At 41.9% G+C, this 25,070-nt stretch overlaps 2 protein-coding genes across 2 annotated transcripts; one reads left to right on the top strand and one right to left on the bottom strand.

Moving 5' to 3' along the window:
* The first annotated feature begins 284 nt into the window (after positions 1 to 284).
* LOC119769180 lies at positions 285 to 5,519 on the top strand. Its single transcript, XM_038261084.1, has one exon. It carries the CDS (start codon positions 285 to 287, stop codon positions 5,517 to 5,519), a length of 5,235 nt encoding a protein of 1,744 aa, XP_038117012.1.
* A 2,805-nt stretch (positions 5,520 to 8,324) lies between these two features.
* LOC6030868 (farnesyl pyrophosphate synthase) lies at positions 8,325 to 24,134 on the bottom strand. The gene is made up of 5 exons (XM_038261592.1): positions 23,509 to 24,134; positions 12,948 to 13,254; positions 12,084 to 12,445; positions 9,210 to 9,436; positions 8,325 to 9,141 (listed from the first exon to the last, which is right to left on the bottom strand). Exons 1-5 carry the CDS (start codon positions 23,712 to 23,714, stop codon positions 8,960 to 8,962), a joined length of 1,284 nt encoding a protein of 427 aa, XP_038117520.1. The 5' UTR covers positions 23,715 to 24,134; the 3' UTR covers positions 8,325 to 8,959.
* Positions 24,135 to 25,070: the final 936 nt, after the last annotated feature.

The raw sequence follows: 25,070 nt of genomic DNA, 5'->3' as shown, positions 1-25,070 counted from the left end.
GATCCAGCTTCGAGCAAAAGTGAACCACATCGACCAATAGGTCCTTCGAACCGGATCGAAGCGGATTGCATCGTCGGAGAAAGTGTTCGAAAGGGGACCTCGAACCTCAAGGTAAGACAAACTTTGCGATGGCGGCGGAGAAAAAGGCCGCCATTTTGTCCCTGCAAAGGTCGATGAAGGCACTTCACACACGTGCTGGAAAACTTTTGATCTACGTACAAAGCTTTGATGTCGACAAAGAGGATTCCCTCCAGCTCGAAACTCGCAGAGATGCTGTTTTCGAAATGCGCCAAACCTTTTTGGAAATTGAACAGAAGCTCTTCGGTCTCTCGAAGGAAGAAGAGTTGGATGGGATTTCGATGCAGAGTGAAGAGTTTTTTGATCTCGTTACTGAAATTCTCTACCAGATCGCCAGAAAACTGAAACCCCTTTCGAACCCCCCAGAAGCAAAGCCCTCCCTAGACAGTAGAATTGCCACCGTTCCAAGTTCCGCTCCGACCATTAGGCTTCCCGAAATCTCGTTGCCCAAGTTCAACGGCCATTACGACCAGTGGATTTACTTCCGCAACCAGTTCAACCATCTTGTTCGGCGCAACGAGGCCCTAAACGATCATCAGCGTCTCCACTATTTGCGCTCTTGCCTTGTCGGGGAAGCTGAGAACTTCGAGTCGTCGGAAGAGTCGTTCTCGTCGTTGTGGAAAGCCCTCGAACAGGAGTTCGAGAACCGGCGCTGGCTGGTAGACAACCATCTTGCGGAACTGTTCCAGATCAAGCGGTTGGAGTTCGAGTCGGCGAACGATCTGCATCAGCTGCTGAACGTCGTCCAAAGGAACCTTCGTGGCTTGTCCTCTTTGAAGCTTAACCTCGAACCCCTTTCCGAAGCAATGCTAGTCCACGTTGTTGCTTCCCGTCTCGATGGTGACACGCACAAGGCTTTCGAATCCCACGTGGTCGGCCAGAGTTCTGTCAAGTGGAGTGAAATGGTCGACTTCCTGTTGAATCGCTGTCGCATTTTGGAGAACCTGGAGCAAGAACGTAAGCAAACCCGTGTACACCCGAAGCCAGTCGGAGCTAGGCTGCAACCGAAGGTGTTGGTGAGCGCCACCCGTGATGAGGAGAAGAGGAATTTCGGTTGTTTCAACTGCACAGGTAGCCATTACATCAACGAGTGTCGCAGCTTCCTCGCTCTGCCTGTGAAGCAGCGGTTCCAGAGGGTCAAGGATTTGAAATTGTGCATCAACTGTTTCTCCAATCGCCACATTGTCGCCAATTGCAAGAGTGGTACCTGCAAGTCTTGTGGCCAACGTCACAACACGCTTCTCCATTTCGACCCCAAGATGCCAGGTGAAGGAACGTCGTCGCAGTCTAGTGCATCGTCGGTTCGCCCTAGAGCAATCCAGAACAAGCCCGAGCAAGATCGGGATCGCGTCGGTCTGTGTGCTCTGACTTCTCCAGACGCTGCTCGTGAACAACCCGCGCCCGGACCAGAGGCGCGCCTTGTCGACCCCGCTCTAGATTCGAAGAAGACGTCCGGACCAGTGGCGTCAGAGGATCGATCAGTTGAACCAAAGTCGCCCTCCAAGAAGGTTCAGTTGATCTCGACGAGCGGACAAGCACTGCTGCACACTGCGATCGTGTACGTTCAAGGATCAAACGGGGAAGTCCAAGAGTGTCGTGCGGTCCTGGACTCGTGTGCAATGTGTTCGTTCATGACGACTGCGTGTGCTCAACGTCTGCGACTCAAAACGTTCCCTGCTAGTGTTTCGATTGTCGGATTCGGTGGAGCAGGCCATGGAATCACCGAAGCAGCTGTCGCTCACGTTTTCTCGAAACCGTCTGTGATCGAACACCAAGAAGTCGTTGTTGAGTTTCTCGTCGCTCCGTGCATCGTTAACCGGTTGCCTTTGCGCTCGTTCGACATCTCAAGCTGGATCATACCGGAGTGGATTGACCTCGCAGACCCCCACTTCAACCATCCGGAGAAGATCGACATCCTGTTTGGCATCGTTGAGTGGGATAAGATGATGTTGAGCCAGACCCATAAACTCGGCGACGAGTTGCCTACGCTGCGACGAACAATCTTCGGATGGGTCGCAGGAGGACCGGTGAACGAGGAGGTCAACTATCCTACACTGCAAGCTCTGCCGGTAACGAACGAACAGCTGGACGAACAACTGACCAAGTTCTGGGAAGTCGAAAGCTACAGCACGGAACGCTTCCTTTCCCCCGAAGAACAAGCTGCTGAGGATCACTTTGTGACCACCCACTGTCGAGATGAAAAAGGTCGTTACGTCGTCGCCTTGCCGTTCAAGGAGGAGGAGGTCAAGCTCGGAGACTCGGCACACATTGCTCACCGTCGTTTTTTGATGCTGGAAGCGAAGCTGATCAAGGACCGGAAGCTGTACGACGACTACAGGAAGTTCATGCAGGAGTACATCGACCTGGGGCACATGGAAAGAGTTGGCACTTTCTCTCTCGCTGAACCACAAGAAATGCCCTACTACTTTTTGCCGCATCACGCCGTCGTCCGACCCGAAAGCAGTACCACCAAACTACGGGTTGTTTTTGATGCCTCGGCGAAATCCAGCAACGGACAGTCCCTGAACGACCAACTCTTGGTAGGACCGACCCTCCAACCCCGCCTGATCGACAATCTGCTCAGTTTTCGAACGTACAAAGTCGCAGTCACCTCGGACGTCGCAAAAATGTTCCGGCAAATCGATGTCCGAAAAGAAGATCGTCGATTCCAGCAGATCCTGTGGCGAACCAGTCCCGACGAAGACATCGGCGTCTATCAACTGACGACAGTCACCTATGGCACCGCTTGCGCTCCCTTTTTGGCAACCCGGGCATTGCTGCAAACCTGTATCGACGAAGCTGAGCATTTCCCCCTCGCAGCGGTCTTCGGCAAGAACTCGGTGTACATGGACGACGTGCTTTTTGGAGCCGAAACAGTCGAAGAAGCCCTTGAAATGCAGCGGCAGTTGACCGGAATGCTCGGTAAGGCGGGATTCGAGTTGCACAAGTGGTGTTCTAACCGCAGCGAACTATTGGCCGGCATACCAGAGGACAAACTAGAGCAGAAAGTGCTATTCACCGAAGAAGGCAAAACCAAGGCCCTCGGGATTACCTGGCAACTCGATCTCGACGTCTTCAGTTTCGACATCCACTCGATTGCGTTTTCGGAAGGACCTCCAACTAAGCGCAAAGTTCTCTCGGACATCTCAAAGTTCTTCGATCCGTGTGGACTAGCAGCTCCAGTGGTCATGACGGGCAAAATCTACATGCAAGACCTGTGGCGAGGAAAGAAGAAGTGGGACGTTGCACTCAAGGAAGATCTGGCCAAGCTGTGGATCGAGTACAGGGACGAGTTGTCGGAGATGAAAACCATCAGGATCAGTCGCTGTGTGCTTCCCCTTCGTAGAACGGTCTTTGTCGAGTTGATTGGGTTCAGCGATGCGTCGCAAAAGGGCTATGGGGCAAATTTGTACGTACGATCAGTAAACCACGAAGGTCAAACCGCAATTCGTTTGTTGTGCGCTAAGTCGCACGTCGCACCGCTTAAAGAAAAAAGAGCCTTGATTCCGCGCTTAGAAATTTGTGGATGTGTGAAGCTCGCTCAACTAGTCGACAAAGTAAAACGATCACTACCAATTGAATTCGACCGCATAACTTGCTACACGGATTCCATGATCGCCTTGAGTTGGATCAACATCTGTCCAAGCAAACTTGAACCGTTCATCGCCAACCGAGTTGCTCGGATTTTGCGATTGACCAACAAGATCGACTGGTTCCACTGCCGGACCGAGGACAATCCGGCGGATCTGCTCTCGCGTGGGATCATGCCTGGAAAACTAGCAACGTGCGGAAAGTGGTGGAAGGGTCCGCCATTCATGATCGACCACAAGAGACCAACCAGTGTGCAGCTCATCCCTGAAGATCAACTTCCGGGACTACTCGTCGTCTGCGCCGTGGAAACGGTGGAGAGATTTTCGCTGTTCGACAACTGCGAGAAGTACTTCACCATGGTTCGAGCCGTCGCACGGATCCAGCGCTGGCACCAGAACGCGTGCAAACGGAGTCCAGAGAATCGTCGCCACGGTCGTCTGTTCAGCCCAGAGGAGATGCGTCGAGCCACGCTGGCCCTCGTTCGTCTCGCACAGGAGGAAGCCTTTCCGGAAGTATTCGCCCAATTGCGCAAAAAGGTAACCCTCCAGAACCACTCGCTAATCCCGCTTTCCCCATTCACAGATGACCGCGACGTCCTCAGGGTCGGAGGACGCCTCTCCAAGTCGTCCTGCTCGTACGACACGAAACACCAGATGATCCTGCCACAGAAACATCCCTTAACTGTTGCCATCATCCGCGATAAGCATACGCAAAACATGCACGCCGGAATCGAGCTGACCTTAGCTGCCACTCGAAGGGAGTTCTGGATCATCCGTGGGAGAGTCGCGGTCAAAGATATGATTGGGAAGTGCGTCGTGTGCTTCGAAGACAACCCTCGCCCAGTTCGCCAGTACATGGGAGACCTGCCTGCGTGCCGCCTGGAAGGACGGTACCCATTCCATCAAGTCGGAATCGATCTCTGTGGACCAGTTTTCATCAAGCAGCGCAACAAACGGTCGACTGTTCAACACAAGGCCTGGATCGTGCTGTTCGTCTGCCTGTCGACAAAGGCAATCCATCTCGAGCTCGTCAGCGAGTTGTCAACGGCGGCCTTCCTAGCCGCTTTCGATCGTTTCGTCAGTCGTCGCGGTCGCCCTGCTGTTGTTTGGACCGACAACGGCACCAACTTTGTCGGCGCTGCTAACCTGCTTGCGGAGTGGGACAAGTTTTTCGCGAGTGTCGATACCCAAGACGAGATTCAACGCGCCCACAGCAACGAGATCACCTGGCGATTCAACCCCCCGGAGGCCCCACACTTTGGCGGGATCTGGGAATCGAACATCAAGCAGGCCAAAAAGTTACTGGTGAAGCACACGGCGGGAGCAGCCCTATGTTTCGAAGAGATGTCGACGGTACTCGCACGTATCGAAGCAATCCTCAACTCTCGTCCGATTACGCCACTCTCGAACGACCCGGAGGATTTCGAGCCACTAACACCCGGACATTTCTTGGTGTTTCGTCCGCTGAACGCTGTCGCACGTCCCGAGGTCGACCGAACCAAGCACGCACGATCACGATACGAGCACATCACTAAAATCGTGCAACACTTCTGGGATCGCTGGCACTTCGAGTACCTGACGTCGTTGCAGCAGAGGTACAAGTGGCACCACAAAATCGTCGTTGAAGTTGGACAGCTGGTGCTGATCAAGCGGGACAACATGCCGGTGCAGAAGTGGCTACTCGGTCGAGTCGTTGAGCTGTTCCCTGGCGTTGACGGAGTCACGCGTGTCGTCAAGGTCAAGACCAAGGATGGGATCCTTAAGCGAGCGGTTGCAAAGCTGTGCTTCCTTCCAATCGACCCCGAGAACGGTGTTGAAAGCGCAGCCTTTCAAAGGCGGGAGGATGTTTAAAGTGTGACGACAATTGGCCAATCCACCCTACGCGCAAGCAGCAGCAGGTGAAGCACGCCGCGGGTGAAAACAAAACGCAGTATCGAGCGAACTGTCAGCCGTCGTCGTCGTCGTCGTTGTGTCGAAGGAAGTGTCGAGAGAAAGAGAGGGAGAATAAAAATCGATGTATTAGTGTTAGCCAAGTAAACAAGTACATGTCTTTGTATGTATTCCCCCCTGTAAATAGTCCCTACTGCAGTAGTCTTAATATAGTTCGTTTCTGACTCTCGAGTGAAGAACACGTTTTTTCCACTTTCATCCGAAACGTCTCGAAAAAGTTCCCGGCCGCGAACAAATCGTATCGGTTGTATCGAGTTGATTTAGTTTCGAAGAATTTGGTGCTAATTAGCAAAGTGTCGAAGTGAAACGTATCGAAAGCGAATCGAGAGACTGTCGAAACTCTGGCGAGCACTGAAGAGTGTCGCGGAGGTTTCGCGAAAGTTAGTGTCGAAACAAAAAAAAACTGAAAGTGTTCAAACAAAAAGAACTAAAAGTGTCGAAACGAAAGTGACGAAAAATCGAAACAAAAAGTGCAAAACGAGAAGTGCGAACGAGATCCAGCTTCGAGCAAAAGTGAACCACATCGACCACAGAGTTATATAAACTTTTATTCTAAGTAGTTAGTAAACTTTATATTCAATCCAAATTATTTTTTAATCAGTCAAGGATGCCTATTTAAAGTTTAGAGACTGGATTTTTGGTGATTTGTCAACAAATAACATTATTTATGTTAATTTTTTGAAAGGTGTACAAACTTTTGTTGCACCTTTTTTATTTTCGTAATAGTATTTGTTGTATAACTTTTTATAGAAATCATCTTTTCATGAGCTATTTGTAGCAAAATGTTTGGCATGAGTTTCTGAACAAAACGTTGTACTAGGTTTCTGTCAACATTAAATTGTTTAGATGTTTAATCATAATATGTGCATAGTGCCCAAGGGGTGTAAATACTTTTTTTACATACTGTAAATTTGTGAAAAACAAGAAAATTTGTCCACATTTTCCAACATGTATGACGTGTCACAAGTGTGCACAATCATTATGATGCTAAATTGGTCTATGTCACAAGTGTGTATTGCGATATCCGGGAAACGGAAGCGAGTTTCCAAAATCGGGTTAAAGCATCTTGTAGTGTTTGTTTAGTATAGCAAAACGTTATCATTAACTCATTTTCGACCAAAATGGTCTTTGTCACAAGATAGCACACAGCTGACGACATGTTGTTGAAAAATGTGGAAAAAATTGTTATTTTTCACAAATTTGCGTTGAAATATTTATTTTTAAAAAGCAATTCCATCTTTTGGTTTTAGAAATACACTAATTAAGTCGATTAAACCATTGATTTGAGCTTATTTTACTTTATATGGGAATTCTGTGTTACGCTGTCCGCTTTGTAAGCGGATGATTCTGGGTTCAATTCCCATCTGCTGCAACCTTCCATCGGATGAGGAAGTAAAATGTCGGTCCCGGCCTTGGTTGTTAGGCCGTTAAGTGATTCCAGGTGTAGGAGTCGTCTCCATGCCATAAGTACAAACAACACACCAAACCAAACCTACTCCGGTGGAATCGCTGGCGGCGGTTGGACTCGCATTCTGAAGGTCGTCAGTTCAAACACTGGGGTGGAAGGTTCCTTGGAGTAGAAAGAGGTTTGGGTGCTCTCCCCATTCAAGCCTACGGACTCCTAGGTTCGAGCAGAAACTTGCAATAGAGACCACAAAAGACCCGGGGGTCGTTAATGTGGATGGTTTGATTTTTTATTTTTTTTTTTTTTTTTTGATTTTGTGCACACTTGTTACACGTAGTACAATTTCACTTTCGAGAACCCATTTGTGACACGTGCTTTCCAGATTTTTGTTTACATAATTTACTGTATATTTTAACTGGTGTAACCAAATTAGTTGAAACTTGAAGCGTTTGTTAAGCGATAGTATACGAACCGATTGCTTCAAAAAGTTTGACTCCATCATTTGTAGTTTTGAAATTATTTTCCATCAAACTTCAGTATTCGATTTTCTCGAAAAGTACTTGATGGTCGTTGTCACAAGATAGCACACAACAGACGATGTTAAGGTTAATGTTAACATTCCTTAGGTTGTCTTCCTAAGGTGTCTAGATAAGGTCCACTTTGTGTGATCGCCAGTTGTGTTGGTCTGAGCCGGGATTTGAACCCCGATCTACCGCTTACGAAGCGAAAGCGTTACCACTGGGCTACGTGGCTCGGTCCTTGATCGCATCTGAAATTACCAAATGCATTTTTCAATATTTCATTACTGCGAAGAGACCAAACCGCTGGCTAAAACTTGGTCGCTTCGCTAGGAGACGGTGATTTTAGGGGATTGGATTTCGCCATGTTATGTGACAATTTTCTAATCCCCAGTGACCTAGGAAATAATTGGAAATAGAATCAATTCCACCTGAACCAGACAGCCTTCCATTGACCGGCCGCTCCCATCTCCGCCGCGCACCAGGGACAAGTAAAGGGATTTGGAAGACGGCATGTGATGATGCACCCCTTTTTAAGGGGACAAGGGAAAATCTCCACGGTGTCCCCAAGTAAGTTTTGTGTTCGAAGCACGTAGCTATCTATTGTCCACTCGACCTGCTGGTTTTAAGTCAGCTGCGAGTGTACTCTAGACTGGTCTGGTCCAAGAAATAATATTCGCAGTAGAAGTGCGAATATTTTGGCCGCCGTCGCGGATCCAAAAATTCTGATCACATTGGAATAGTTCTTTGGGCATTTTGTGAGCACGTAAGGTAAAAAAAATCTTTTTTTATTATTGTATTTATTTTCAATTGACTTCCAAACGATGTGTTAGTTTACATTTACATACAATCAGTACATTTTTTCTGATTCTTTCTACAACGTGTTTAACCTAGCTTCAGTATCGCAAAGAAATAAACAAAACATATTCCAATTACAAGAATGACATGTTTTACTAATATTCGAACAAACAATCCAATCCCTAACAACTCATCAACCGAATCAATAAATGCCACTACGCGGAAATCAGTGCTGACTGCAGATTATTCAACTTATTCTTCCAATTTAGAAGACGAATTACTACTCTTTTCGAACTATTATTGTGCCTACCGATCAAGAAAAATGAAAACATATCACATATGTTTGATCTGACGATGACAAATGAAAACTAATCCACGTGAACAATTAAGTATATTGCAAGCCATAACAGAGATTTTCTAAAAACCTCATCCAAGCTCACTCCACTCATCTAGCTTACTATCACTACATAATATTGGAAAGATTAACCAGTCCTACAAAAAGATTGGGTAATATTTTCGATTAGTACAGGTAGGAGGGGTTCTTATTGCTAATATTATTGTATTTGTGTTGCAACAGTTCGGTGTTCCGATTTCCACACGGATTTCGGCTTGATATATATCTAACAATCCCGTCGGTAGATTTTCTCCATGATTTTGAAGAAAAGCTCGTGCGGGAGTCCCCGAGATATTTGCTGAATGTGAGTCTTGATAATGTTGTACGATTCTTCCTCGTAGATTGCGTACGTCGTTGGAAGTCCGAGCTCCTCGTACAGCTTCTTGACGCGGGCCACCTTTTCGGGATCTGAAACGAATAGAAGATGTCGTTAAGCACACCGCAAGGAAAAATCAAAACCTCAAACATCAACTGACCACTCGATCCGTAGAACTCCTTCATAATATCCTTTTGCTCGTCGGAGGCACGCTGCATGCACACGACCGCCAGCCAGGTGCACTTGCCCTCCTCGATGTCCGTGCCAATCTTGCCGGTCACGGCCGGATCGCCGAAGCAGTCCAGGAAGTCATCCTGGGCTTGGAAGAAACGACCAATCTCCAGCAGAATGGTCTTGGTCTGGCGGAACACTTCCGGGTCGTTGAAACTGCAATGGGAGAGAATTACACACATTATTACACAATAACTCAATTTGAAATTGCTTAGATTTTGATATTGTTTTGTAACTTTTAGCTTATTATGAAATATTAATATTTGCCCGGGTTCAGTTAAAGTCAGAAGACTGCTTTCAAACATTGTTCAACATTTGAAAAAATGTAAAATTTAACAGAAAGCAGACAAACTGTTCATGTAAGCAAATAACCGAAAAGGTGCACCTTTAACTGCCCATAATTGGAAATTCGGCTATTATGCCAAACACGGAAATGCCAAACGACCTCGGAATATGAAGTTCAGGTTCCCTACCATTCTAAAATGTATTTTTGTTTTCTTTTTGCCTTCCTCACCTTACGAAGAAAGGCTATACAATCACCCGAAAAATGAAATTCTTAATACGAGCTCCTAGACCCACCTTAATGTATACAATGTTTACTATACATATCGACTCAGAATCAAATTCTGAACAAATGTCTGAAAATTTTGAAAAAATGATGTGTGCACCGAAAAATTTAGCACTGGCTGAACCAGCGAGCCTTCCGAGCAACAAAGCTATGGGAAGGTCTTTCTGGTTAACATACAAAATCACTCACACAAAATTATTTTGCTCCAATATTAACTCGATGGTCCAAAATGTCAGTCATGTCGATCATTATATAGAAATGGCTTTTTCACCATAAAAAATAAAACCTCATTTGAAAAAAAATACACAATTTACCCGACGCCGTGCCTTCCGATCAACGATGATATAGGAAGGGCTTTGAAAATCACAAAACAATTGATTAAGATTACAAAAGCACAAAAAAAACAATTACTCAACGAAAATGACGCTCAATATACAAACAATTCAGTAAGGCAAGAGCGTGGCCTCGCGCGCCCGCAATCGACTGAAGTAGGAAACACAATTAACACCCTGTTACTTTGGAATACAATTACTACGACAAACACAAACCGACGGCGTGCCCTCCGATCAACGATGATAAAGGAAGGACTGATATTATCATTGCTAGCAAGAAATGGCACACATAAAAACACGACAAAAGGTACACACAAAAAATCACTTATCACTCGGAATATTTTTTACGACCACGCGCTCCCTTCACAAATAATGCACATCGAAAATCTAATAACTCTATCAAAAGTTATCAACACTTCAGAGTTATTTATACATTCTTTGGTGGCCTGATTTCAGATATTTCGATCGAAGGTCTTATAACCTTAAAGCAGTGTTTCTCAACCTTTTGCGATCCATTCTCCCTTGACTGATTTGCAAGAACTTCATTCCCCCCCCCCTCCCCTAATTTTTAATTTACTGGTATCAATGCACAAACATAATTATTTTTTTTTAGGTTTGCAAAAAGATTACAGTTTTCATAACAAAAAAAAAACTTTGGAAGGTATTTGAAAACGTTTTATTTTAATTAAAAAAAATGAAAAGCCACTATTCTGAGCTTCTTTTCGTTTAAATTACAATAAATAAATACAATTATAAAATATGTACAAATATAAAACAAAATTAATAATTATCTGCGGCAAAAGACAGATTACTCTTAAAAATGTAAAGAATTCAAACAAACTTAAATAATATTTGAAAAACTTTTTGTCAACTGCCAATTATTTAATAAAGCATTCTTGTTAAAAAGTGTACACAAATCTCACAGAAACTAGCAAATCTGTCCCATAAAAATCTGCTTGAGTCCAAAAAATACAAATACCTCAGAAATATTTAAAAAAAATCATTTAATTGTTTCAAGAAATGCCAAAATTCGCGGAAGTTGAAACTTTAATAACTATTTTTGGGAAAACACAAATGTTGTTATTACTAATCAAAGAAACTGAAAGTTGCAAAGAATGATTCAAATAGTGATTCAAGACATTGAATTTCTATTGAACCCTTATTCCCCCCCTAGAATGGCCAAATTCCCCCCCAGGAGGGAATTCCTCACCGGTTGAGAAACACTGCCTTAAAGTATATGAGCACTCAAGTGTTATTTATATACTTTCTGGAGATCGGACCACAGATATTTTGATAAAAACAATATCCGGATCGATAATGCGGTCCATCGTTTGTTGAATTATTAACGTGAAGACTTTCATCATTGTCATGATTTTTCGTTCAAAGATATAATTTTTACGTCGCTTTCAATATTTTGACAAAATTCCTTCAACAAGTTGTTTAGAATAGTGCCCTACACATGCTGATTCCTTTTGGTAACGATTATCCCATTCCTTGTAAAGTTATGGAAATCGTCATTAATCAGTGATTGCCAACTAGGACATCAATGACTGTGCCACAAAATTACATAAATTTTGAAGCACATCTGATTTAGATCAAAAATTCTTTCAGTGGCTTCAAGAAGGCAACAACCGGCACATGCTGATTCCTTTTGGTGCTGAAATTCTTTAAATTGAATTTAATATAGAATATTTTATAGTGATGTTTAATTTTCTTCGAAAATGATCAACGGCTTCACCTTAAAAGGCTACTATATGATTGAAAATATGCTAACCCTATCATTTGTAGGTTGAACATTTTTATTTTACCAAAAAACAAATCTATGTATTTGCCAGAAAGGCATTGACCACCCTACGGTGGATTAAGTAAGGTTTAAAAAAAAAGATTCAAAATACAAACTTACCCAGTCATGTGCATGGCCAGCGCCACCGGCAGGTAGAACGTGTAGTAGGCAGTCTTGTGGGAAACGATCGATTTGTACAGATCCATCGTGTACTGGGTAACGTCCAGCTTGGCCGACTGCAGATCCAGCGATTGGCCCACCGTGGTGATGAACTTGATTTCGTTGAACATCTCGACCAGCTTGTTGTAGTACGGCTCGTCGCCAAACTGCTTCTTCAGCACGTGAAAGATGGCCGCATCGAGCATGAGGGCATCATTGACCGCGGTCAGCTTAACATCGTCCACCTTGTACCAGCATGGTTGGCCACGGCGCGTCTGGCTGCCATCCATCACGTCGTCGCAGATGAGGAACACCGATTGGAACTGTAATCAGAACGCGAAAAAAAAGGTGAATGCTATTGGAAGGAGCCTCAGAAGGAAAGGTCGCGTCGATAAGCCAAACCAGAGAGATTCGCCGGGGCATTGACGTCATTGGACGCGGGATGCAAATCATTGACAGCACCCCACATTTTAACCCCCGACGGGTCAACGCGGCTGATGAATAATCTAGAACGCGACTTCATCTCAACACGTACGCGGTTATTCAACACGACGCAACTTATCTCCAGCTTCCTATCGCCTCATTTTTTATTTTTTGTTTGCATGTGAAATTAGCAGAGCTGTCATGTCGTAAAACAAGATTACCCCACCGCGAGGCGAACAACAATAGCGCGAAAGATAACGAACGGGTTGTTTACCGAACGTCAAAGGCACTGTTTGTAGTTCTATTTTTAAGCGGAACGCGTGCAAAACAACAGCGCCCAAGATCCCAAGATAACTCTCCTCCCCAGGGTCAAGAGCCACGTGCCCTCGACGACAAACTTACCATTTCGATGCACCAGCCGAGATAGTGCGCCCGCCGGATGTTCTCCGGCGTCAGCTCGTGGCTCTTGGCCAGCATCCGGTAGGCCAGCACGGCGGCCAACCCGCGGTTCTTCTTGCCCTGGGGCACATTATACTGGAGGGCACGGGCGAACCACTTGGCGGCCACCTTTTCGTCGTACTTCTTGATGTAGTCGGTTAGATCGCGCACCAGGTCGGGGAAGACGGCCATAAATTCGCGGCTTTCGCTCTTGGAGACCGCGGTGTGGGTGGCCGCTTCCGGCACCGAGCAGTTGAGCGTCGAGAGCGTTCTGTTGGGAGATTGAGGTGGGATTAGTACGAGGAAGGTAGATGCGGATGATGTTTTGTGGCCAATTCAGGATTAGATTGAACCCTTAAAAAGAAAAAAATTGAAGAAAATTTAAACAATCTTTTCTTTTGATAATTTAATAATAGTTATCGTAAAGTACGATCTTAAAATAAAACAACAAAGTCATTGGTATTTTTCGTACATTATTCGCCATGATAAAATCCAAAGTAGCAAATAACAATAAATCGTCATAAAGCAGTGCAAAACAATCTGTTTGAGTTTATCTGTGTTTAGTATCGCAGACATGATTCAGATAAGGACGATAAGAAGTATAATTTCGTACGCAGTTTTTGGTTTCTGTCATGTTGATATCATTACGCAATAGATAGATGAACAACAAGCATAAAAAAGTTCTAACAAATATTTTTTTTTGCAATAGCTTCAAAAAAGAACAAAACCAAATTTGTGAGTAACAATTGAAATTAAATAAAAAATCACAAAATGTTTCAATTTCACGAAAATGTAGTATGGTCAGAAAGGCACTGGACTCCGTCGGTTGAAACGCAATGATCGGTAAAAAAGGGTGGCGAATAAATACGGGCTTTAAATCTTCAGAACACAATTTGTATGGAGGCAGAACGAACCGCCTAAGTAAAATGCATCAAAAAAACATACAAAATCATTATTGAATTCAGTGTACAACATATTCCCACATATTCAGAACACCCACAAATTCGGAACACTTTTGTGATAATTTGTCAATAGCATGCCAAATGCAGCTATTCTCTCGACCCTGCTATTTTTAGGACCTTTATTTCGACATTTTCTTGCAATTTCACTAGTAAAAGTAGTATTTTTTAAACAAAAAACTACATTTCGAGACGATTTTATTCCGAGCAGCAAAACACTGCCTCCAAATTGCCTGTTCCATGATTGTGGGATGTTATTGTGCCTCCCACATTTGTGGAACACCTGAATTTAACTGATATTTTCACAAAAAAAAAGTTACCAGACCATGGATAAAGCATCACTGAGCTTGAGTTTCACTGGTTGCAGTGTGTAAAGTCATTATTTTGTTACAAATATGTACTCCTGGAGAGATCCAAAGTTTGTTTACATCCGTAAGAAAAAATGTTCCGAATTTGTGGATTTCAAGGGTCAAAGTTTTTCAGTTGTTTGGTACAGCATTCGAAAGATCGCAAGAAAAGCTTTCAAATGAAGGTGAAAGCGAATCATTAAGTTCAATAATCGATTTGCTATGATTTTTTGAACATTGGCCGATCTGTAAACTGTTCCGAATATGAGGGATGACTGTAGTAGGTTTGTGCTTTGGAATGTTCTCTTCAATATTGTTTACATTCTTGTGAAGCAACCAAGTATAGATTAAAAAAATGTTTGTAAGAATTTTTTATGCACAATAAAATGTTTTTTCGACTACCTTTTCAAAATGGTCCGAATGTGCCACCTTAGAAAAAAAGCTATCCCGTCGAGTTAAACGACCAATAGTGATTTTCAATGACCTTAAATCACTTTGATACAAATAGCTTTTGGTTTGAATACCAGGAAAAGGATGCTCATTCTGCCCCCAAGAAGATTTTTTTTATCAGTTCAACTACCAAGTCAAGTCAGTTCAAATCCCGACTCGAACCAACACAACTGGTGATCTTTTCCTTTCTAGATTCAATTGCTTAGTAAAGGGAAGGTAGTGTATCGTCAAAAACTGAACCTTATCACGACACCTTAGGAAGACAACTTACGGAATGTTAACATTAACCTTAACATGTTAACATTAAGATGATTAATAAACTGTCACTGAATCCACTTTGTAAATGCCGGCCCCGATACTCTTCACGGGTGTTCCCCTCAGGAACAGAGAAAGATTTCTTTATAATTTTACTACCAAGTCATCAAAAGTTAGTTGCGTTTCGTCTATTTTAGTTTAAATCAATAATAGCTAGGGGAACAGCATCTAATTCCAGCGTGCCTCTAATGTTGGCAGGTAAGAACTTTGACATTCAATTAAAGCTAATTAAAAGCGTTTTCAACTGAAATCGAGTGATAAATAGCTCAATAAGAAGTGAGCAAACAAGTTTATATCAAAAGTTTTGCAAATTTAGTTGTTTAAATAGTGAAAATCAGCAAATTGGATGGAATTAGGTGCGAGTGATTAACCTGCCAAAGATACGAGAATTTCCCCTACCAGAAGCATTCAAAACATTGAACGATTGTATCAATTCTATAAAACTCTACGCAAAGCTTATATTTGAACATCAAAATAATCATTTGCGTGGTTTTGTCATTAATTTTACATCATTGGACATTGTTTTGAAAAATACAATGAATTCAAAAGTCGCTTTCGGAGTGGTGAGGTTAAGACTCTTGCCTCAAAATTATTCTAAATCAATTCTAAAGCCTAAAACCAAAGGTGACCCATTTTGTCTTTCCTGTCCCTATTCGTTTTTTTCTAATATTTTCTAATTTTTCAAAACTTTCATAACAAATAAAGATAAAAATGTTTGATGTGCTAAAATAAAAATTATCAAAAGACCCGAGTTTAAAAAAAATTAAAATAAATATTCAACAAATGCCATAAAAACTAGATGTGACTTTGCCACTCTTCATATAGCGTTTTGTTTAGATTCAGTGTTGTCGCTAATTTTATATAAAATTTATAGCAAGATGTCTATCATAACTAAAAAGCACAACACTGAGTATATTCTTCAATTTGAATTTTAACTTGACCCCAACACTGCTCTAAAGTGATTTACAATTTTTATTCCAAAAAAGCAGTGATGAACTGTTGAGGAAATTCATTTGGAATGCATACAGATTACTGACTGTTCCAGTAGGGGGACCTGTGAGACCCGGGCCTCTCCTTCGAACAAAATTTGTTCTATATTTGCCCGAGGGTCATTCACAAACACCGTAATCAAAAAAATCCATGCGTGTGCCCCCCTTCTGTCAGAGCCTAGTCACGCTGCTGATACAGACAATCGACCACTAAAATTTTAATAAAATTTGGTCGGAGATCTCAGATTGGAAAAGAAAAATTTAAATCAGGAAACTAAAAAAAATAGGGTTTGTTTTTGTTCGTGTTTCGATTATGCGAAGTACAAACCATACAAACCAATGCTGTTATGGCCTATCTACAATCACTTAGCTTAGAACATCTAAGTAAAGTAGTTACTTAGGAAAGTCTGCAACTTACGTTCGTCATCCACAATCAACTTAGAAAACTTGCTGGGCAATGTAACAAATATATTAAATGTTTGTATCCACTTATAAACAGGAATTCTAGACTTTGTCTCAAGAATAAACTGTTAATTTATAAACAAATTTTCAGACCTGCCATGCTTTATGCTGTGCCGATCTGGACAAGCTGTTGCTTAACCAGGAAGAAAAAACTTCAGAGGATTCAGAACAAAATTCTGAAAATGATTCTGAAACTTCCTCTCTGGTTCAGCACCAGTGAACTTCATCAATTAGCAGAAGTTGACACTTTGGATGTTATGTCCAATAAGATAATTGATGCATTTCGACAAAAATCATTGCAGTCTTCAGCTGCATTGATCCGCTCTTTATATAGTTTATAAGTTAGTTTTAAGGTATCCCTTTTCCCTTTTGTACATGTAGGACCTCCTACATTTGAAATCACTGAATAGCGAAAGCTACAATATTTCATGAATAAATGAAAGTTGCTAGTATTTAAAATTGAGGTGAAAAGTCATCGTTTGTGATTGGACACTCAATAATATTTTAACTGAATGAATGTACATGGAAAAGAAATTTAAATAAATATAAACTTAAAAAAAAAAACTTGCTGGGCTGATATACGTTGCTATGCAGTTGTTTGTTTACCTTTGATATGGAAACGTCAACTTACCGTAGATTTTGAAAATTTCCAAACCAAACGTCAGTTTCTAATTTGATTACTTTTCCATTGTAGAAACTCAGATTCATTTCCATTGATTCAAATTCCTGAGCTAAGTGAAATTTTCTAAGCTGATTGTAGATAGGCCATTAATCGTTGAAATCAACGGCGTTTATATCATCGATGTCGTTGATCGTTGATTTAAACGTAATCGTAATCGCAGCCATCGTTGATTTAATCGTCAACGTCAACGGAGTCGTTGATTTAAACGGCGTTGATCAACGCGTTGATTATCGATAATCAACGCATTGATCAACGGCGTTCTTTTATAGTTTTCTAGAGTTTTATGTGGAAAGAACGATTTTTTCATAAAAGTATTGCTTGGGAAACGTTCTTAAATAGATGTGACATGGTTGTTCGGAGATCCGGGTGTACCAAGAGGACCGAAGTGACCGGATTTTAAACGTAATTTAAGCGCTAGCTAATTGCTGGTCACTTCCATCTCCACTTTGGTTCCCAAGTCCAACCAGGATTTTTCTTATGTAAGTGACACCGAGGACGGACTATTGGGAACCGAGATATGGTCGGATAAACACCGGAATTATTGATCCGGCGGGTTCAGTGAGAGTCTCGCGAGGCTAAATAACGACAGAATTTGTTTTTCTATGATACAATACTAAATTGACACTCATGTTCCAGAGCCCAGATTGAGATCGTCAAACTTCATGACAGACCGGAGTAGCTTCCTGCTAGTATTCAAAGAGTAAACAAAATATTTATGACCTACTGCGATCGGTTTTCGGCACCACACGGAAGATTTATCTCTTGGGGTTGCTATCGAAACTCATTGATCACACACAGTAGGCTACTCCGGTCTGTCATGAAGTTTGACATGTTGGACAATCTCAATCTGGGTTCTGGAACATGGGTCATGTGGTCAATTCAGTATTGCATCACAGAAAAACAAATTCTGTCGTTATTTAGTCACGCGAGACTCTCACTGAACCGGCCGGAACAATAATTCCGGTGTTAATCCGACCATATATCGGTTCTCAATTGTCCATCCTCGGTGTCATTAATATAAGAAAAATCCTGGAAGGACTAGGGAACCAAAGTGGTGATGGAAGTGACCAGCAATTAGCTAGGGCTTAAATTACGTTTAAAATCCGGTCACTTCGGTCCTCTTGGTACACCCGGATCCCCGAACAACCATGTCAAATCTATTTAAGAATGTTTCCCAATCAATACATTTATGAAAAAATCGTTCTTTCCTCAAAAAACTCTAGAAAACCATAAAAGAACGCCGTTGATCAACGCGTTGATTATCGATAATCAACGCGTTGATCAACGCCGTTTAAATCAACGACTCCGTTGACGTTGACGATTAAATCAACGATGGCTGCGATTACGATTACGTTTAAATCAACGATCAACGATATCGATGACGTTGATTCAACGATTAACAGCATTGATACAAACCTTCCAATAAAATTTGTTGATATTATTTTTAATTTTTGTTTTGTACTCAATGATGTTCAAGAGAGTTTAGATCATTCATAGTTCGCCGTAAATGGGACATTCTAAGGAAGAAAACTGTTCCCTGAAAACATCGGGATTCAATGGCAAAGTTGACACATTCTGGAAATCAGCTCATTCATTCACCAGCACTGAAACTAATTTTACCACTTACATCTCAAAAGAACAGACATAATAATGTATGCTTGCTTATTTTTCCAAAACTTTAGGTTGGTATAAACAATTCGGTTTGTTACTACCTAAATGTTCCAAAATGTTCAACATTATGTTGGAAAAAGTTTATTCAAAAAAAGCTTTTAGCCAAATTTCAGACAAAAAAAATCATAAGAAATCTCATAGGTTTTCTGTTTTCAAATTGCATAGGATTACTCAGAATGATCTGAAGTTACCAAAAACAAATAAACACTGTGTTTTATTAAGACATCTCAATGGAAACAAAGGCGTTACAAACCCACCTATCGGATGAATAAATTACATTCGATTACATCAACACATATTAGATATCTCACGCCACCCTTCTTTTACGCGTATTAACTTGCTGTGCATGTGCAAACCTAGTGATATTAATGCAAAAACAACAACAGGCCAGAATAGAACGTGAAGCAGCTTGGGACGGGCCCCCACCTCCCGGCATGGCCCGGCACCCACCCGGAGAACCGGCTTATTGACCTTGGTAATAACATTCAAAGGCAAGGCGAAAAAAGCGAAACAAAACAACAGAATTTAGCTTCGCAGCGGTGGCGAGGCCGATATTGCGTAGTTGGCAACTTTCAAACGGAACTGGAGTGGCATTTGATATGTACTAACTTATAACTTGCAACATCAGCTAATTGAAATTAGCTTACTGGCACTTGATTGAAGAGCTGATAACATTCTTGCTCGTTCAAGGTTTGTAAGATGGAAAGGCTTATCACTCGATGATCACGTGTGGAAAACTATAAAAATAATCTTTACTGATGCAAGACAAATTTTTAAGTTTTTTTTATAATTAAACAGAAAATATAAGTTTGAAAGTTTGTTGAATTGTATTGTAGCCATCAGGTATAACTGGCTAAATGAATTTACATAATCTTGTCTGTTCGATTCAGAAACGATTCGAGCTCAAGAAAAAGAAATCGAGAAGACACCATTTTGGACCTGTTTTCGAAGGACTGCGCTGTACCGACAGTTCAGACCAGACCTGCAACCAGTCATTGCCATCACATCACGCGCTCTTCACAAGGCAAAACCAAAAAAACGACGACGCACATGCGACACTTTGCACCGCACCGAGTTTATTTTTTAATCTTTCTTGTTTTTATCTTGCCATTCCACTACTCGATGGTGTGTTGGTTCCGTACCAAAGTGCGATGCAGCAATGAACACAAATGTAAACAGAAAAGAGTACACACTCGCGAACGCCGTTTGCTGGCTGGTTCTGTGTACGTGCCTGGCGCGATATATTTGCCCAGACGAGAGAGTATCATCCGCTGAACGCGTGATCGCCGAGTGGGTCCGGGTTTGCCCTTTTTTCCAAAACAAAATCAGCTCAAACTCCAAAAATTGTGTAGTTTTTTTTTTTGTATAAAAAAAGGTTTCTAAAATTCTTTAAAATCCTAAATCATATTCACTCCATCACATATTTAAACTTAGAGTATACAAAAAAAAACATGTTCACAAATTGTCCAAAATGAGTCAAAATCAACACCCAAACTTCCCACCAAGTTGTCAACAAATTCGCAGCAGGCGAGGCTTGGCAACAGCCGCGCCGACCACGCGTTCCGAATTCAAAAATTTCAACCTGCTGAGATCGCGGCCGCCACCTGCGATTATTGCGACGAGATGTGATTGACCGGCAGGTCGAAAGCCAAAAACATGCACGACTGGAAATCGAGATTTTAATATTCTCGTTTGACTTGGATGCGAATTGGCTCATCGTTTCGAGTTTGGCCTGGACGAAAAACAGAACGCAAAACCCAAAGAGAAATATGGGTGTGTGTAGAATGTTTGTGTTAAAAATAAAAAGACTAGCTCGATGAAGAGTGGAAACCAGTTGCGCATTGGAAATGCGTCGCAAGTTGCGTCGTGGTGAAAGAACAGACCTTTTGTACCGTCTCGTATACGCCCGGCTTGAAACAGGTAAACAAACGAGGGGTTGGGCGATTTGTTTTTATTGTTGAAAGAAAAACGATCTGAAAGTCTGGAAGGCCTCACGGGGGAGAGAAGTTATTTTTCTCGGGACTGCGCAAATATTGCGCAGTTTTGTTTGTTGCTGTGTGTTGTTGTTCTGGTGTTCAGCACATTCTTATCTTTATCCAGCTTGATGCAAACACATCGATATTTCATTTTTGAAAAGATATCGAAACTTTGTTAATGAGTCATTCTTAATCGAAAAGTTGCCCGAAATCTTCTTCGATTTTGGTGAATATTTTTCCCATGATGTATTTAAAAAGACATTCATTTAAAAAGGAATGCGCGAGCGTCGGCGTCCTCAAATTATTTTGTTTTTCATTAATAAAAATGTGTTAGAAAATAATGGTCAAAAATCCCTGCCATTTTGTGGACTCAACTGATATTATAAAGTATCTTGTCAATATCAAAGGAAACATCAAAGGAGAGAAGCAACAGTTTATAAAACGATGCAACATGGAGACAAATCATGGTAATATTACATCTGGAAATGTGTACATTTTTTTGTCAGAAAAAATGTGTAATTTGGCCTCTAAAAATGTGTAAACTAACCTCTTATCCAGTATATTGCCACTTTTTAGTCTTAATTGAGGTATTATTACATTATCAAAGAGGTAATATTAATCCTTGCCAATCCTAAATTTTCAAAACAACCTATCCGTCATGGGTTTCCCATGCAGATAGGACCTTTTGAAAATTTAATCTAGAGTTTTTAATGTGTAGCTTCGGCAAAATACTATGGCAACGTCCAGCAAACAAAAATAAATAAATCCTTCCAGAAAACCATTTTGCATAAAAAATGTCATAGCAAGCCATGAGAAATATAGTATTTCAGAAACCAGAGAGTACAAAATTATATTATTAATTATTATTATTATTATTAATTATTATTATTTATGGAGAAAATCCAATGGCCCAGAAATTCATCGAGCTAGGAGGAGTATCGAAACAAGATGAGCACAACAGGATCGATGCAATATAGAGACAGCGAAGATCAACAAACAGAAAGTTGATTCTGGAATATGCAAACACCTAGTTGGGCTTTATTCACTCAACATAAAAATAAAATAAAAATTTGTTTAGGTAATTTTGCAGCTAAATTTTAAATTCAAAATGGCGGTGATGAATAATCAGGAAATGCATTTGGTAATGTAACATGCAATCAACTACATAAATAAGCTTAAAATGGGGTTTCAGAACTCTAGTTTGATGTTAAAAGTAAGAAAATAAATAGCACTTTTTTCTTGATTCGATTACACCTTATCGAGATTCATTTGAGGGTTCTTTCAATCATTACAAATATTCCGACACTTGTTGAAATTTACTACTTTATGAAATGACTGTTATCAACCTTCCGGGGGTCTCGTGGCGCAGGGGTAGCGGCTTCGGCTGCCGATCCCGATGATGCTATGAGACGCGGGTTCGATTCCCGCCTTATCCACTGAGCTTCTATCGGATGGTAAAGTAAAACGTCGGTCCCGGTTTCTCCTGTCTCGTCAGAGGCGCTGGAGCAGAAATCCCACGTTAGAGGAAGGCCATGCCCCGGGGGGCGTAGTGCCAATAGTTTCAACCTTCCTTACCTTCACTAAAAAAATAGTAAACTAAAGTTACACAATGCAACGCTCGCCACCACCGCCGCCAAAAAGCCGGAATTTGTATGCTTTCCGCCATCGGTAAACAATAACCGCCGCGGCCGCAACGAAGTGTGGCAGAAACGTAACCGTGTTGTGAACTAAAACCATCAAAGTGTGCCTGGTCAATTACCCGGCGGCGATGCACTGTCTTTTTCCTTTCTTTTTTTTCTCTCCTATAACTGCATTCCGACCTCAATTCGCTGACGACCTATCTTTGTCACGGGTTGTCGAGAAACTCAATCATTTTGTTTTAAACTGTTTTAAGTAAATTGGAATCATAAAAATATCTTATGGACAAATTTAAAAAAGTTATCAAAGTTTGTGAAATCGAATTCTAAGTTATTTTTACATTGGAAAATTTATAAAACATTTGAGGTGAAAACATTTAAAACTGCCAGATTTTTTAAATATAAATAAAAACAAAATCATTCCAAAATGTTGTTCCAAAACCAAAAACATCTACCATCTTCAGATACAAATTAATGGGGAAAGCCGGACTTTGACTCCAACCACGCACCAACACCAACAGCTGACTTTTGTTATGTCTCACAGGCAACGAAATCCGGGTTAAGGAAGAGACTGGCAACAACAACACAGAACAAAAACAGAGAACGGTCCTGAATGAGAGCGTCGTCACCGTTTCGTTCTTTCCCGTGCGTCGCGACGCCCCCCGTTCTGCGCAACCGCGCGCATTGCGTACACGGCGCCGTTTATGTTGGTGTGATGTTGTGCATCCCACCCAAGCAGACCATGATGCGATGCGATGTGATACGTGACCGTCAGCCAGGCCGCAATGGTCTCTTTGACTTTTTCGACTTTTCTCTCTTGCTGAAGGAATTCGCGGAAAACACTTTGTAAACATTTTCACTTTCGTTCGTTATCGCATTTGATGGGTTTGTTTGTCGCTGCGTAGCGTTATCTTAAGGACAATTCACGGTATTTTGTACTATTGAATGTCTAAAAATAGCCACAAATCGCTGCCGAAACGTGGAAACAAGGCCACAAAATGAACGAAAAGGAGCGAAAAAAAATCAACCTGACTCACCTCGAAACTTTCTTCAGTCTTATCTGCATTTTACTTTGGTAGTCTCGGCTCACTTTCGGGGTCGGGTTGTTGTCCCGCATGGTCATGTAGTCGGAGTTGACCTCGCTGCTCTTGGAAATGGTCCGCACGCCAGCGGGTGCCACCTCAGCGGACCGGATCAGCTGACGCCCTACGGAACCGCCCGCTCGGATCATCGTCGACAGCATTTTGTTACTTCTGTTGTGTCGCTTTACGTAATCAATGCAACTTTCTCGCAAAACTTAAATTAACACGCACTTGGTAATTGAAAGAGTTTCAGCAAACTTTTGCATTCATACTCTATCGGTAAGGTCTTTTTCAAACGGGTTTCGGATGGCAAACTCGCGACTGATTTGGGACAAAACAGCTGAATTCTTCAAACATCTACCTCTCTTCCCTCAAAGCAGGCTCTGAATGAGACAGAATGTAGACAGGTTTATCACTGCGCTTCTCCTCTTCTCAACACTGGTTACTTTGATTGCTGCGAAAGTGGACTTCTTCTTCCGATGGTTTTTGGCAGGTAAAAACACACACCTTAGTTAGTTGGGCTACTGCGACTGGTCGTTGGGACGAGTTGAAAACAACTGAACCTGTGCCACGACCGACGGCGCATAGTTATGTTACTGCTTTCGTTGTCGTCGTGTGACGGCGGCGAATCCGGGGCGAAACGGAACGGTAATGTGAAATAAACACACATTGCCAAACCGGTCAGAATAGAGTTATCTACGTGCGCATGTATTGCGTGTACGTACACGAAAAAAGTGAGGTTAAATTTTGTACCAGCCAGCAAAACAAATGGTGTGCTAGTGTGTGTGAGATCGGTCTTAGATAGCTCTATTGGGACGATGGGGTAAAATTGTGGGAAAATTTGTATGTTCAATTTTGAGATGCTCGTCACCGCAGTAATTTTTATGTTTCACTTCAAAAAATAATCAAATTATTCAATCTACAACATTGCCTTGGCGTTCTCGATTACGAGATTCCTACTTGAAACTAGGTGTCCGAAGGCTTGATTGTCGAGGCAATTGCAAACCTCTTTTTACACCTAAGATTCCATCCACCCCGGGATTCGAACTGACGACTTTTGGATTGTTAGTCCAACTGTCTACCAGCGGCTAGACCAAGGCAGGACTTATGGAGACGACTCCTTAAATTCAAAATATTCTTAATTCAGCCCAAACAGGCCAAATATTTTTTTATTGATGCTAAATATGATTATCAATGCAAAAAAATGCTTTTTAGATTGTTTTCAGTTGATTTGATTATTATTTTCATTTGAATTTTAATTTTTTTTAATTTTTTTTGCCCCTTTATTTTTTGGACCAATTTTAAAGGGGGTGACTTAAACTTTGAAAAATACATGCAACGGCCTTAAGGTGAAGCCGTTGATCATTTTCGAAGAAAATTGATCATCACTATAAAATATTCTGTATAAATTTCATTTCAACGAATATCTGCGCCAAAATGAATCAGCAAGTGCCGGTTGTTGCCTACTTGAAGCCACTGAAGGAATTTTTGCTCTAAATCAAATGTGTTTCAAAATT

The sequence above is a fragment of the Culex quinquefasciatus genome, chromosome 3 (assembly GCF_015732765.1).
Source record: "Culex quinquefasciatus strain JHB chromosome 3, VPISU_Cqui_1.0_pri_paternal, whole genome shotgun sequence".
In the NCBI taxonomy this organism is placed as follows: domain Eukaryota; kingdom Metazoa; phylum Arthropoda; class Insecta; order Diptera; family Culicidae; genus Culex; species Culex quinquefasciatus.
The sequence above is the reverse complement of the archived record's forward strand: the minus strand, read 5'-3'. Positions and strand labels throughout refer to the sequence as shown.